Here is a 16127-nt window from a genome sequence, read left to right as displayed (position 1 = left end):
CCCAAATTCATTTGGGGGGGGGGGTAATCACCCCTTTACCCCCCCCCCCCCCTTGGACGTCTATGCTGAGTTGACCTATTTTTCTCTTATTCTACAACATTTAGTAAGCTTCCCTGTTAAGAAGAAATAATGTATGCAGGTCTAGTAATTGTTTTCTGTGGGTATCAAAGTAAACTCTCTCCTGCTTTTTTATACTGGCGGCAACGCTCCTTGCATATGTGAACTCTGTAATGGAAAGAAAACCATCTCAAGACTTTAAAAACTTCCTCAACACTATGTTACCATTTTTTTAAAAAAATGGAGGACTCAATTTAAATAAGTTCAGTGGTTTTTTGCAACTTTAGGCGTAACATTATTTTATATTAAGATGAAAAATAAGAGTCTCTTTTTAACTTCATGTGATACATTTTAGGCTACTTTATATCTAATTACTTCTTTGTGCCCTTGCCTTAAATATACATCTTGTTTATCACTAAAAGTAGCAGAGAAAGAGACAAACATCATAAAAAAATGTAAAAGAAAAAGATTTGATTTTAATTATTCCTTCAAAAGTTTAATAAAAAAGTTTTGTTACTCTTCTCTTGGAATTTTAATATTCATTCTCAAACACTAGCAACGAAATTTTAAAGATTTAAAAATGACTTTTGGATCATGAAAACGAACGCTGCGGGGCAAACATTAACATTTAACTAACCTAAAATAACCTATCAAAAGCTACTGTGAATATACGACGAAACCCGTTACTTCGTTTTCTTTCCATGATCTAGACTTTTTTTTATACTTTTTTTTTAGCTAGGAGACAATTTATGTATCTTCCATTATTTTCTAAATTAGGTGTAAATTTAAACCTAATTGACCTATACATTATTCCCTGTACAAAAAACCTCCTGGTCGTAATATTTTCGTGGGTTTTTGTTGTAGGAGTTTTTAAAAATTATTAACCTTGTACTTTTGTCTGAACACATGAAAATGGACAAGGATGCAATTTATTTAGGAAGCTTAGTTTTAGTCTGAAGCAGGAGTTTGGATATTTTATGAGGGGTTGTAGCTTTGGCCCTTGGAAATCACTAATCCACACTAACAAAATAAAAGAAAAGGTATTTTGATTTTAAGAAGGATTTTGCCCAAGGAACATCTTAATCCAACCCCACCCTACCCCTTAAAAAATTTCGCCACTAAAACTATTTTGGATGAGGAAATGAATGTATACGTATAGATGTATAATACACATAACCACCTGGCCCAAGTGGTCGGGACCTTATTCGTCTTGAAGTTGCTTTCTGTTCTTTTGTAGCGCCATCGCCGTGTTTATATTTCCCACGGTATTTGCTAATAAACAGCTGGTTTTAATTTTATGATTGTACATCTTTATATTAGTAGAAAGAAAGCTGGATATAATACGATGCTAGACATAGTTTTTTTTCGTATGGATGAGAACCGGTTCCTATTCACCGGATTAGAATGAATACGAGAAAAGAAGTTTATTTTCAATAATTTTGTAACAGCGTCGTGATAGTGTGACTACAATGTCGATAATCATAAAAAAAACAAAATTTAGTTACTGTTAACTAACACGGTGACATGTACCCAAAAGTTCGAGTTTGTACGCAAGATATAAAGTACGAAACTACTAATAGTGGATAAATGTTTGATTTTGCCATTTTTTTGTTTTTGGTAAACGTACTTTTAATTATAAATATATTTGTAAAATAGAATATGTACTGTACAAAACCGTCCGTGAATTTACCTGTCCTCACAAGACAGTTACTACTACTGATTAAAGTAAATTATAGAAAAGGCGTGTCCCAGTACTGCCACCATTTGTATAAGATTAATATGTACATAACGTTTAAAAAATATCACAAATCAGGAATTTAGATATTGGTATTTTTTTTTTAATTTAGAGTATCAAATCTCAGATATAAGGTATAACCAACAAGTGAAATAAATATTAAATAATATTTGGGGAGCAAATGTAGAGGTCGTCAATCTTACGATGTGTTGCCCCCCAACGACAGCTGAAAACTACGTATAGGTTGCGTGATTTTTTTCCCGAATTAATTTTGTTATTAGTATAAGCTTATCAAATCTACTACTTTGTCCGTATGTTCGACCATCCTTAAGGAAATTTAATTGTTTATAAGATTTTCCCAAACAACTTCGAATAATTTTCTGTTGGATATCCTTCTTAAAAACCAATGCAACGTCTAACATACCATATTAAATAAATATACATTATGTAATAAGAAAAAGACAGACAAATATATTTACATTAGTCATACAGTAGCTGGCCTTACAAATGAGTTAGTGTGGTAGGTACTATCAACAAAGCAGCCTATTTTAACCTGGAATCTATAGGATAGAGATGATGTACATTCCCAATTATGATACTCAAAATTACTTTTTGTAGATAACAATTGACCCAAATCCAAAAACTTCCCCAAAGTTGTTAAGCCCACAAAAAGTAATCTTTAATATAAGACTTTTGGGACTAGTGCAATAAACAGTTTAATGTCCCCTCCTTCCGTGGCTTTAACAAATGTAATTTAAAATTAGAATATCTTTTTATTCCTGCTGTTTTGAGTGGGTAGAAAGATTATTTGTATTTGACACTGTTTAACTCAATTTTTATAACTTTTAGACACAAACACATATTTTAAGTAGCGAAGCTACTATAATGGATGGTGGGTACGTCTGTCCGTCATTTATAGCAAAAAATGCAGTTTAACAGGACTAGGTAAATGGAAGGTAAATGATTTCCTAACTTTGTTAAGATTCTCAGATATCTTAAGTGATAAGGTACTGCACGATACATGAAAAGATACACTCAATGATTATAAACAAAATTAATCTTTCTGCAAATTAAATAATAGATTGAACTTTGGGTACCAGTGTAATTCACAGTCCAATGTTCCCTACCTCTCTGTAGATTCTTCATTTTTTTATCACTTTCCATTGGCCCTTACATGCAATTCTGGAATAATGCAAAATTATTAAAACAGCAAAGACAAGTTTTCAAAGAGTCTCGACAGGTTATAACGGATCAGACAGATCTTCTGCCCACTGAGTACTGCTGCACCCTTACCCCCCCCCCATTTTATAAAATATTTTGTTTTTAGAATTTGTATCCCTGTCAATGATCTTTAACCTCAAAACCCCTATAGATACTGAGATAGATGAAGGGAAGATAAAATAATCTCACGTCACCCCCTAATATTATCTATCTACATTGTTACTATTCTGGTAAAGGGAATCAGATAAATAGAAAAACCATTCCAGTATGACTTAGAAACCCATTTCTGTCTGCTTGATTAGAACTGGTTTTCAGCCTTGCCGACAATTTTCCACGAATATTAAAATAAAAATCATAAAATTAATTTAGTATTTTGAACGGAAGATAAATAATACTTTATCTTCTATCTATATATCCCTGACAAAACATCACAAAAAATGTTCTAAAACATCGTGGCTTAGTTTTTATAATGCAAGCATATTTTTTATGCATCCTATACCCTTCTATACCCATAAATTTTGGGTATACCTAAGATTACTATAAATGCTGTGACAAGTAGCTAATTCTACATCAAAATTCAACATTAGTATAGGTCAAACTTTTTTCTTTATAATGGCATTTTTTTTTTCTTCCAAATGACTATATTGAGGTTACTGAAATTAAACATAAAAAATAAGAAAATTGATTTATATATGACCTTTAAATCTACGAATTCCCTTAATACTAAATCATTATTGTTCGATGCTATTTTCTGAAAGGGAGAGAGGCACTTATAGAGATGTTACTCATATAAAAATCTTCTAATTTTGACACCCTTCTGTATGAACATATTTCAAGTGTCAATTTCTAACTTAGGCTATACTAAGAAAAAGATAGAGATAGTGAAAAACTAATATAGTTTAGGAAATATAGTAGAAAAAATGAAAAAAAAAATATTGATTGTGGGAAACGATGGGTTTACAATTTATTAGTGAAACTTGACATTATTCCTAGGCAGATTTAAGGCTCTTCGACAAAGAACGTAAAGCACCTTCTCTTCAAGATATAAAAATTAGATCCATATCTTCCTCCGGTTTAAAACCTTTGGGGCCAAAGAATAAAAAAAAGAATTATATTGGAAAAAGGTTGGTATATGACAAATTAGAGGTAACAGTTTTAAAATAATATTTTTAATAGTTAAATCATAAGTTTTTAGAAAGCATATTTATGTTGAGACTTTTTCTTCCATATTTGGATAACTGATGTTTATTTGTAAGGGCGTCACTGTATTTGTTCTAATTTTTACACGTTATATTGTCATATTTGTTTTTAGTAACAAGGATGGAAACGCAATTACAGTGAGGCTCAGACGACAAGATAAACTTTATTTTAGGGTTGGGCCGGATATCTGGCCAACGTTCGATATCCGGCAAATTACCGGATATCCGACATTAGAAGACAGCCGAATATCTGGTATCCGGATGCTTTCAATATCTGGTATCCGGCCGGATATTCACAATGGCCGGATATCCGGCCAGACCGGATATCAGGCCCTACCCTACTTTATTTAAAGACTTCATGGCCCAACTGATATGTGGATAGAATAGCAAAAACGAGCAAAATTTATCCCCCTTCCCCTTGATATAATAAACTTATCCGAATTATCATAGTTTAAAACTTGTCTTTCACTGATAGTCTTTTGATGAATTCTTAATTTTTAGATTTTTAGGACTTACAAGAAACATCCACAAGACAACAAATATCTTAATTGCATTGTCTATTAATTTTAACTTTTATTGTAAAGCGTTTTACCTGTTTATGGGCCAAGGCAAACACCAGATACTATTTCTGATAATATCACAGCAGCCATTAATGACGTCTCTTGGCGCCAAGACTATTAAGGTGTCAGACTCGAACCCGATACCCTCCCACTTAATACATTAATAGGGTTAAGCTTGAGTAAATTTAAGCTCATTTGCGTCATCACTCTTTCTGTGCACCAATCTATACTTGTTTTCATCGTTTATTTGATAAATTTTTCTTATTTTTGGGCGGAACTTTTTTTAAATAACGGACTCAGGAATTAAAACGAATGGCTTCATAATTTTTATTTTGTAGCGAAGCCCCCTATCCTATACCTTTCATACGTTGGTTGTTTATTTTGAAATACCATAATAATTGTATATCCAGCTTATTACAATTTAATTGCAACCATTTAAATACTTTATTAGAAAAGCTTGGCTTTAAAAAAACCTAATAACAAATATTAGATTTAATGGCAAATTATCAAAAAGTCATTAGTATGTTCAATTGTATTAATAATTTAAATGAGGGAAGCTAATTATAGTGCCTATAAAAAATGACGTCTTACAATACAAATGACCAATGATAGGTCTAAATTACCAATGGTAGGCCAGTATACACTTAAATTGACCAATGGAAGGCCAGATTAAAGTAATTTTTAAAGGCACTATAAAAAGCTTTTAAATAAGAGAATTTTGTTGTGATATATCGATTTAACTCAAAATCTATACTATTCCTTATCTCTATAAACTGTGAACTAAATGTACAGTAGTGTTTATAATTATTAACAAAACCGTATAGGCATAAATAATTAAAATATAAAACTATAGTTGGCAATTTTATACACATGAAAAAATATAAATAGTCAGTGATATCAAATGTTGTAAAATGAAAAAACATGAGGGTTCACTCACCCTCAAATAGATAAAAAATAATCTATACTATAATAAACTATCATAAAGAGTAGAAATGGATAAACAAGCGAACATGAACACTTGTAGAGTGTCAAAACTTGATAAGCAGAATGTTTATTTTAAAGTTTAAACTAAATTGTATAGAAACTTTATAAAAATTGCTTATTTACATCTTTAAGACTTGATTATAGAGATGGTTCACTTCCATGATGTGCCTTATTATCTTTATGTTTAAAAATTAGAATTTAAATGGACGTACGGACTTTCTGGTAACGTCTATAGATATGCAACGCTGTCTAAATTGATTCTAATTTATACAGGAGTCATCATTTAAAGTTTTGAATGGATAGGACAATCCTAACATGCCTAAATTAACAAAAAGATATAACTGTTACTTATGGACGTATATACCCCAGTAATAGAAAAGCTTAGCTTTTAAAAATAACCTCTATTCTACCTCATTTGTATATTTGGATTTAAGACTTTTCTCTTATTTCAGTTCAATGGAAGACGAGGTAAATCTTCGCCGGCTTGTTATGAAAAAAGCAGCAGCAGGTAAAAACTTGTTTATATCACAGATTGATCTAATTGTAGAGAAACTTTGCTTGAATTTTGTTGTATTTGAGATAATCAATAGCCTCTTACAAATTTTCTTGATTTTAGTTTTACTTTTATTTGCAAAAACATTCCAATAAGGAGAACCAAATGATCCAGTGGTTAGCAAGATATATTGGTATGCAAACGTATGAATATCCTATCACTTTAAGACAAGAACCATATATTTGTTGAGCCTCTAAAACAATTATCCTCTTACAATATTTCTTCATAATGCGTAATGCCAACTTTTTTTTAGCAAATTAGTACAATAGCTTTATTGAACAGTTTTTAGGATAGCAAATTTTGTTTGCTTTTGTGTCTTTTGGCTGTATGACACTAGCCAAATTTTAAAAAAAATGCTAAAAAACATATAAAGAAAATAGTGTATAAAAATATGTTCACTTACTTAAAAAAATGTAGAGCATTTAATTTACAAATAAAAAATAACAGACTAGGAGTATCTTAAGAGTAGCTACGCATCAGAAAACTAATAATTTAGCTAATAAATTAAACTTTAATGTTTAAAGCTAAACTTAAACCATGTTTTAACCCCATAAACTATTAAAAACAAGACGAGTTAAAAAGGGCAAAAGGGAAACTTGGTTTTAATAGAAAAATTTATTTCTGAAAAATCAGGGAGATGACAACAGAATAAAAAGTATTTAAATCACAAGAAAATGAAGAGAAACACAGAAAAATAAAGACGAAATAAACTTATTTGTTTAAAAGATTTAGCTTAGTTATTAAAGGATTTTAAAAAAAGACCTTATGTCCTTTTAGGTTTGAATAAAAGAATATAAAAGGGATGGTTAAAAAGAGATTTTTAGAGTTATGTTCATGTGACTTAAAAAACATGCAAAATAGATTATACAAATTAGATAGTTTTTTTATATTTATTTTATTCATTATTAAATACTTTTATGTAATTGGAAATGTTAAATTAATTTTGTTTTTGTATTTTAAAGCTAATATATTTTATTGTTGTAAGGGATAAAAAAAACTTTATTATTGTTTCAGTATTGCGGATTTATGGCTATTTTTTGGTAGATTTTTGCTTGATTATTAGCACACCATTAGATTATGAGTAAGATGATTTCTTCTCTTTGAGTCGGGTTTTAGAGTCATTTTGATAAATAGTTTTACATAGGAACTTAAAAACAACCCATTTATTACAGCTATCGGATGCATTGATAAAACATTATAGTAATTCAGACTTTCGTTTAATATTGACTTTTTCAGACAACCGACCCTTTTATTGCACCTTATGTGTATAATGGTCCTTGCTGGTCATTAAGGTGTGATTTTGCAGGATAAAAATGGCTTAAAACCCGACAGTTTAGGTCTTAAGATCAAGACATTCACTTCACGACTAGAAATCATATTCAGAGATTAGAGAGTTCCATGTTAAAGAAGAAAATCTAACTCTTAACTATATCTAGTAATTATCTATGAACCTTTATAAATAGCCTAAAACCACATTTAAGACATTTAAATAGCTTCCCTGCAAAATGCAACCACTATGGACAAGCAGTTTCTGAGATCCGTAGCTACAGACAAACAAATTACTAATTTATATAATAGGTTATTTTTTGGCTGATTTCTAATACCTTATTTTCCACAATTATAAATGTTTCCTAAACAACTAGAATATTAATCTGAGATTTTATACTTGCCTCATTTACAAATTGTTTTAACATGTATTGTTAATTAATAAAGCCATTGATATGTCTTATTCCTTTCATAGTTCTTTAAAAGTTTATTGACCAGAGGATTGTATGACGTATTGACAGATCATAGTTTCATAATTCTAGAGTAGCTGTGATATTAAAATCTGAAAAAATGAAACAAACTCAGTTTATGCTAAATAAATGGTTTAAACCCGTTTTTGAATAAAATGAACACCAAATAAAAATTGGTATAAAAATGTTTAGCATATAATACATACATGTTTGTAGGGGTAGATAAATAACTAAGCTGTGTAGTAGCGTATTTACTCTTTAATTAAAGTCTGTCCGGTCCTCTGTCTTTTCTTATTGTGTCCCTAAATCCTTTAGTTACTAGAATCATAGTGATATATTTCTTTATTTACTCAACCTTTTATTCCTGATAAAATCGGGCCAAAAAATGTATGCCTAAAAACTAGGCAAAAGGCATTTTTCCTCCATTTTTTTGTTGTGATATCATGACGATAAAGGAATTTTATCCGATAAAATACTGCATATCCAGTTTACTTCATATTTCGATAAAGAAAATTTTCAAAAGCAAAGTTTTTCTATATTTAGGGCATGGCCATCCATAACGGATAACTTTGATCATTAAAAAGGCATGTTAGAATTGTCCTATAAATTTCAAACTTTGCATGATGATTTCTAAACTATTTGGACACTACTAAAAAATGATCAAAACTGTAATCTTTACATAAAAGTCCTATATATTCAACATGTTTATTTTTAAATGTTGATTCATAAAAATAATTATGTACCGAGTAATAAGCAAAGCATCTTTACAATTTAGTCTCAAAGCTTTGGCCAACATCGATTATTCTGTTTTTAAGCTATTTAACATTCTATTTTTGTCAATGTCAACTTGTCTCTCTGATTTCTTGTGTTTTCATCCTTGTGTATGAGGAAATTTAGAAAACAATCCAAGCATTTACTCATTTAACCCGCGACCGTGGCTCAACACGTAGCGCACTCGCTCGTCGTCGGGGTGGTGATAGGTTCGAATCTCGGCTTAACACCACGCCATAACTAAAGACGTTAAAAATGGTTCCTACTGCTTCTATGTCAGGTGCGCGAAAGTAATAGTTATAAATAGTAGGTGAAATGCCTTGGCCCAAAACAGGCGCAACTCATTACCATGCACATTTAGGACTTCTCAGACAAAGGTCGTGCAATCAAAGGGTTGGTTGTCTGATGGGTGTTACTTAACCTAATACCCCAGGTGTTTTGACAGAAAAGGAGACATTTGGATCCCCTTGGTTATCCTGGGTTGTTGAACCATGGCGTTTGAATGTCATGGACAGCATATCCATATGCGGTAATGGTACTCAATGACTCATTAATAATCTAGAATCTAGATAGGACTTCCAGTATTAGTCGGGTTATCAAAAGGCCTATTTTCCACTGTGTGTTAAATTTCCTAAATAATATCCTAAATGTTAGAGATCTATCAGTGATTCAAGGATCTGACAATGGCCAATAAATTGATGTACATCCCGAAATGATGCCACACAAAATTACCCCTTCTATAGATTAAACGTTTGAACACTCCACTTAATATACCAACCAATCAAAATTCAGAAACGTTCCCAAAGTTGTTAAGCCAACTGACAAGAAAATGTTATTGTAAAACTTTAGGGACTAGTGTAAATAAAGAGCCCATTGTCCCACCTCTCTCGGGTAATGATTACTAATTAGTTGTACAATCAAATTCTAAATTAATTGTCGTCTTTATTAGGTTAGAGATTTAAATAGTAAAGTCTACCAGAGATTATCATTTTAATACTTATTTTATTTAAGTCTGTATTACATGTTCTTGGATTATTTTAAAGCCTATTCCCTGAAAATATTTAATTATCTATTGGTCCAATACTTACCTAACCCTACCAAGTAGAAGGTATTAATAGAAAATCAAAGAAGGGGAGTCATAATTTTGCTGGTACCCACAGTTCTATAAGTATAACCATGTTATCTTCTTCTAGGCCCAAAAACGTTGGGTACTTTTGTTAAATTTGGATTGATTGGTCCCAAGCTATTAGAGTCCAAACTTTTTAACCAACAATTTTAAACTGCAAAAGAGGTAAATTTGGATATCATCACTTGAGATGTATTTAAATCTATTTTCAATTATCTTATCCCTTAAAGTCCCTGTTTATTTCTAAAATATCAAGAAAAGTTGCTTAAATGTATTAATCTAATCTACATAAATTCATAGGTATTGTATTTTTAATACTTCAATGTATAATAATGGATGCAGAATATACGTGGATGTTATGACAAGGTAAAAATATCGTCAAATTGTTATTTATTGGTCAGTTTGTTTATTTAGTAGGAGGGGAGAGGATAGAGTAAAGGGAGTGTAAGGGGACAATCAGTATTTTAGCCCGCTGCAAGTTTCACTTTATAGAGAACATGAATATTTGGTGTAAGATCCAAGTAACAATATATCCATTTTCATAACTCACACTTTCCTAGAGAATGGTAATGCTGAACAAGAATGATATTATTCATAATAAGTTGGCTAGTCAATTTAAAAAGCAGCTTTTTATATTATCCTTGGAGGTTTTGTTTACAAGCATATAAAAATAATGCTTGATTCTATGGTTCTGTTGAATGTGTAAAAACATACATACAGAGCTAACCAACAATACTAAATATATAATAACACAGTTTGAAGCTTTAAATTTTAATTAAATTACATGTTCTAAGCTTTAAAAACCTAAAATTTACATCTTATTTTATAATGTAGTAAGATTGTAATGTAACTGGACTGTTATGGTTCTCATTTACAGTGAAGCTTCTTCTAAGTCCTGAAATGGTTTTAGGCTATCCTATTTTCATAAATAAGTCTGGGTATGGTTTTAGGCTATTCCTTCTATGTCATGTCCCTTCGACTATAGAGCCCCTAGATGCTAGGGGAGCAGGCGCTAATATTCTATAAATAAACATCAAAATGCAATTATAGAGAAACTTCGCTACTAAACCAACAATAATATGTACATACAAATACAGTTCAAACATTTTTTTTTTGTTGTTGTTTTTCCTTCTGGGCTTATTGTTAATTTTTGGGGCTGGTTCTGAGAGAAAACCAGTAAAATATCTAACCATTTTGTATGAACGCGATTCTTTTCGATTTCTTTTATCGTCCTTTTAGCTTTAGCTTGTGCTAGCGAAATATTTTAAGGGTGGTCTTCAAAATCTCTAAAAATAAACTGAGGGTTTTATATTTTTTACCGACTAACGAACAAAGCAAATATTATTTATTAAGAGAATCTACAAAATGGAATTAACCGTCTACCTTGAATAGCAGCCAAGAAAATGATATAAATCTCATCAGTATAAAGTCTTCTTAAGAATGCATAAAACAAATAAAATTTGCTATTAACTAACAAACAAGTAACAAAATAAAAAAGTAGTTTGGAAAATATTTAGATTTCTAAACAAATTATAAACGTCAAAAACAGTACAGAGATAATAAATCAATTAGCATAGATGTATAACCCAGACAACTACCTGGATCCAGTGTTGGGGACCTTTTTCGTCCGCGACCAAATTGCTTTCTGAACTTTTGTGGCAACTTGGCTGTGTTAATATTTTCGACGCTATTGGCTGATAATAAAGGACCCAATTGAAAGTCGGCACCGGGTCCACGGGGTGGGGACATTCAGTTATTTAACCCCTTCCCTCTCTATTGTTTTACTATAATTCAGACATATTTAATTTTTGAGTCACCTTTTATGCATAGTACAGGGTAAAGGTTAGCATAAAAATTTCCACTCTTAATATATGTATATCAAACTGGGATATAGAGATAGGACAATTTTAAAACGCGACGGTGGCGTAACACATAACGCATTCGCTCGTTGTCGGGAAGGTGATATGTTCGAATCTCTACCCGACACCGTGTCATATGTAAAGACGTTAAAAATGGTTCATACGGATGCTATGTCAGGTGCGCGACATTAATAGTTAGAGTAGGGGGAATGCTTTGGCCCAACTCATTACCATGCACAGCTGGACTCCTCAGACAAAGGTCGTGCAATCAAAGGGTTGGTTGTAGCAAATTTAGCAAGTTTTGGTTCAGAGATACACAAAAATTAATCCTTTATTGGTGTGACCGATCCAGTCCTCTAGAGGTTATCCAGGTTTTGGCAAAGAGATATAAAATTTCTCATACCATCTTAATTATTGTGAAAATAGTGGCGAAATATTAATTTATCTTCAATTAACATATCCCTACCTTTATCCCTGACATAAAATAATATGCTTGAAGCTATAAATTTCTTTAGGTGTCAAAATTGACTGCAAATAATAATCTTTCACTCACAATCTTGTGGGAAGAGGGTTTACATAAATATCAGAATAAACAACATCTTACAAATGCTCATACCCCCCATCCGTTAAGCCCTGTGCACGCCTCTGCTTTTACTCTTGAAAAATATTGTGAAACTTGTATATGTCCCATGTTAGTGACGTCCTTGTGGTGGGGATGTAAAGGGGTGATCACCCTCCTCAAATTTTTTATTTTTATTTTTACCTCCACAAATAAAAAAAACTTGGACGTCCTTACCTGTAAGATTTAGAGATTACCCCCCCCCCGCCAAATTAAAAACCTTGGACGTCCTTGGCCCATTTAGTTTTTTTTAAATTGTAGCATAGCTACCCTTTTACTTTAACATGTCCGCACGTCGCCTGGGTGTTCGTCTGTCCATACAATTGTATTGATTTCAAGATTATTATTTATTGACGGATTTTTAAGTCCAAAGCGTTTGAAAAAGAATTTGACCTCTAAGTTTAGAACCGTATTTTCATGTGGATAAATGCATTTTAAATTTTTTATTTACTGACACTTTCTTTACTAAATATTCCTTATTTTTTTATTAGCAGGTTACTGATCTTGTCTAATATAAAATTCTATTGGCATGGCATTGCTTCATTGCTGCGTTACAATTTATAAAAAACATGTGTATCAAAATTTGAATATACATAAATACGTATATTCATAACTATGTAAGGTGTAGTCGTCCAAAATTTAATTTTGAATTGCCATAAATTGTCCTATGAAGCAGGGTACATCTGCTACAAATAATTCTGTATAATGATGTATTTGGATGTTTGTTTGTCTGTCTGTGTTGAATCTGAATCTGCATAACCAAGAAATAGTTCATTTCGAGTATTTAAGATTTTTAAAATGGATATTATATCATCGATTTTTCATCAAGAGCGATTTTCTTGGGAAAAGGAAATGATATTCTGACAAACAATTCTATTACAAAATTTCCCCATAACCTCCTTCCCCTTTTCCTCCCCATCTTACCCACCCCTCTTCAGTTAAGTGAAACACTTAAAAAATTTTCATGAATTTTTGTAGAAAACTTTAAAAGGTTTCGTGATTTTTTGTAGAATTTATTGTTAGAAAAGCTACCCCTGGCGATTTTCCTCTGTTCTTACATCTATGACCAATTAAAAGCTCCCAGAAAAACTGTGCAACTTTTTTTTCAACATTATCTTGCATTCATAACACATATTACTACGTTTTATTAAAGTCATTTTTAAAGTCAATAATAGTTATATCTCGCATCATATTTAAACAACTTTCCGCGGATAAAACCATTTTTTTAGCCCCGAGGTGCCGAAGGCACAAGCTAAAAGAACTGGTTTTAATCTTATAATTGTACATTTTTATATTCGTAGAAAGCTGGATATAATACGATGCTAGACATAGTTTTTTCGTATGGATGAGAACCGGTTCTTATCCACCGGATTCGAATGAATACAAGAATAAAAATTATGCCCTCTACCTTTATTAATGGCCTAGAAAATGAATTAATTACAATAGGAAAGGAATTCAATTTATTCATTTGGACATTTTTATTCAGCATTTCCTACAGTTAAATATTACAGATTTTAATAAGGAATAAAGGCATAGTTAAAAATTTAATTTTTTCTATTGAATTTAGAAATTATTAAATGAAATTATTCCCTAACAGATTCATCTGATTTTATTTAAAATATGTTACAACTTTTACATGATATAATTCTCAAATAAACTTGCCTTTGGAATTGAAATTTCTTTGGCGGTTAGACATAATATGTTTTAGGCGAAGCAACTCTATAATATCATACCTGTAAATGTTAGTATGTCAAAATGTTTAATTAAATTACTTTTCTTTAAATGGCTGAAATTTAATAGGGTGTGTGTTATATTATCTGTATAATACACTTTAAATCCTTTCTCTCTTTCTCTCTCTCTCTCTCTCTCTCTCTCTCTCTCTCTCTCTCTCTCTCTCTCTCTCTCTCTCTCTCTCTCTCTCTCTCTCTCTCTCTCTCTCTCTCTCTCTCTCTCTCTCTCTCTCTCTCTCTCTCTCTCTCTCTCTCTCTCTCTCTCTCTCTCTCTCTCTCTCTCTCTCTCTCTCTCTCTCTCTCTCTTCTCTCTCTCTTTCTCTCTCTCTCACACTGACTGGCTTCAACTACATAAAAAAACTTTTTAATTGGTCCAGAGTCGGGACTTTTTCATGAATAATTATTTTCTTTTTGTGCATGAGGATTTTGATTTTTCTGCACTCTCATGGCATGAAAATTGTATTGATTCATATCGACTTTATGGTCATATCTGTCATTTTATCGACATTAACGATATTCTAGTAACATTATGAATAAAAATTTTGACAAGGATCTACTTTCACTTTTAAAAAAAACTAATTAGACACTCTTTATTTTCTTATCATCGTACATCCCTAACAATAATAAGAAAAAATAGCTCTCTTGTAGATTAAAATAATCGGTTGGAAAGTTTAAACACTGCTAGTTTAAAAAATTTGATTAAAATGCACAAAGTTGTATTGCTAATTAATGAGAGATCTAGTTCAATAAACTATGAGAACGAGTTTACTTTTCAATGTCCCATCCCTCCAAGAAAAATCCTCGAGTTTTTGTTGCTTAGAAAATGTCCGGCCCTAGCTCAGCGGGGCGCCAATGGATATTTAGTTGAAAAGGTGGATTTGGCACGATGTTAGCCTAAACTCATGTCCTAGGATAAAGGCATATATTTAAAATTTAAATGCCACCTTTACTAGGTTTAAAACATTTAACACATAGGAAAATAAATTTGGTCCTAATGTCCATGTATAAAACTAGCGGCTACGCCTCTAGAGGCTTCTATGGACACTGCACTTGAGGGAAGTTGTTGGATAGGGAGAGGAAGTAGAACCTCAACTTTTATTTTTTTTTAATTGAAAATTGTTTCGGAAAGGGTTTTCCTAGAAATCATAACCATCGGGAAGATGTAGGTACCCTTCCTTGATAAAGTTAAAAACCTTTTCTGGATCTATAAGAAGCTTTCCTGAAATAGAAATATAGGTTAAAAAGTTTTTTAAGGTTTATTCTGACTCCCTTATCTAAGCTAATATATATTAAATGAGTGTTCATACATTAATGTCAATATTGTTTAGATATTTGTTGTTGTTTTGTTTTATTAGTTGCTGCGCCCCTAAACTCTTTGCTGGAAAGATTTTGCCATTTTTCTTTTTCGAATAATGCTGGAAATCAGCCTCATACTTAAATTAGATAACATAAAAAACAAAATAAAAACATATATCGGTCAACCTGCTTTAAACCTAGGCAATCTTAGACAAAAGACAGACACACATCCATATTATAATGTAAGGGTAGAATATAAAAGAATTTCATTAGCTAAAAGTATAAGCATTTCATATGTGAAATAATTTCCTATTATATGAAATAGAAAGCTTTTTGTCTGTAGCGAACGATCTCGCTAACCGCTAAACCGATATGGTTCTCCTTTACAAATATCTGCTTTTAGGTCCAGGGAAGGTTTTTAACTATTTTGAAGGTTGGTATCTCCACTATATCAAAAAAAGAACCCTCCAAAAATTAAAAAAAATAACTTGAAAATGGGGGGGTTTAAACTTCCCATCCCAACCTTAAAGGCCCCTAGAGGCTTCTAGGGGGCGTAGCAGTATAGTATATTATATAATGGATAAACATAAACATACACACATTTAACATACAAACATGCACATATGATATATAGCATGCATAATTTGCATGATAGAATATATACTTACACATTTAAAATAC

At 31.5% G+C, this 16127-nt stretch overlaps 1 protein-coding gene across 1 annotated transcript in view; it reads left to right on the top strand.

Moving 5' to 3' along the window:
* Positions 1-16127, top strand: part of LOC145318621 (uncharacterized) — a 48046-nt gene that overhangs the window by 13536 nt on the left and 18383 nt on the right. Inside the window, exon 2 of the mRNA XM_080160012.1 lies at positions 6209-6264. Coding sequence (XP_080016138.1) covers positions 6213-6264 — 52 coding nt within the window. The 5' untranslated portion in view covers positions 6209-6212. The remainder of the gene's footprint in view (positions 1-6208; positions 6265-16127) is intronic.

The sequence above is a fragment of the Acartia tonsa genome, chromosome 5 (genome assembly GCF_053477335.1).
Source record: "Acartia tonsa isolate MP-2025a chromosome 5, ASM5347733v1, whole genome shotgun sequence".
NCBI classification, from domain to species: Eukaryota; Metazoa; Arthropoda; class Copepoda; order Calanoida; family Acartiidae; genus Acartia; species Acartia tonsa.
The sequence above is the reverse complement of the archived record's forward strand: the minus strand, read 5'-3'. Positions and strand labels throughout refer to the sequence as shown.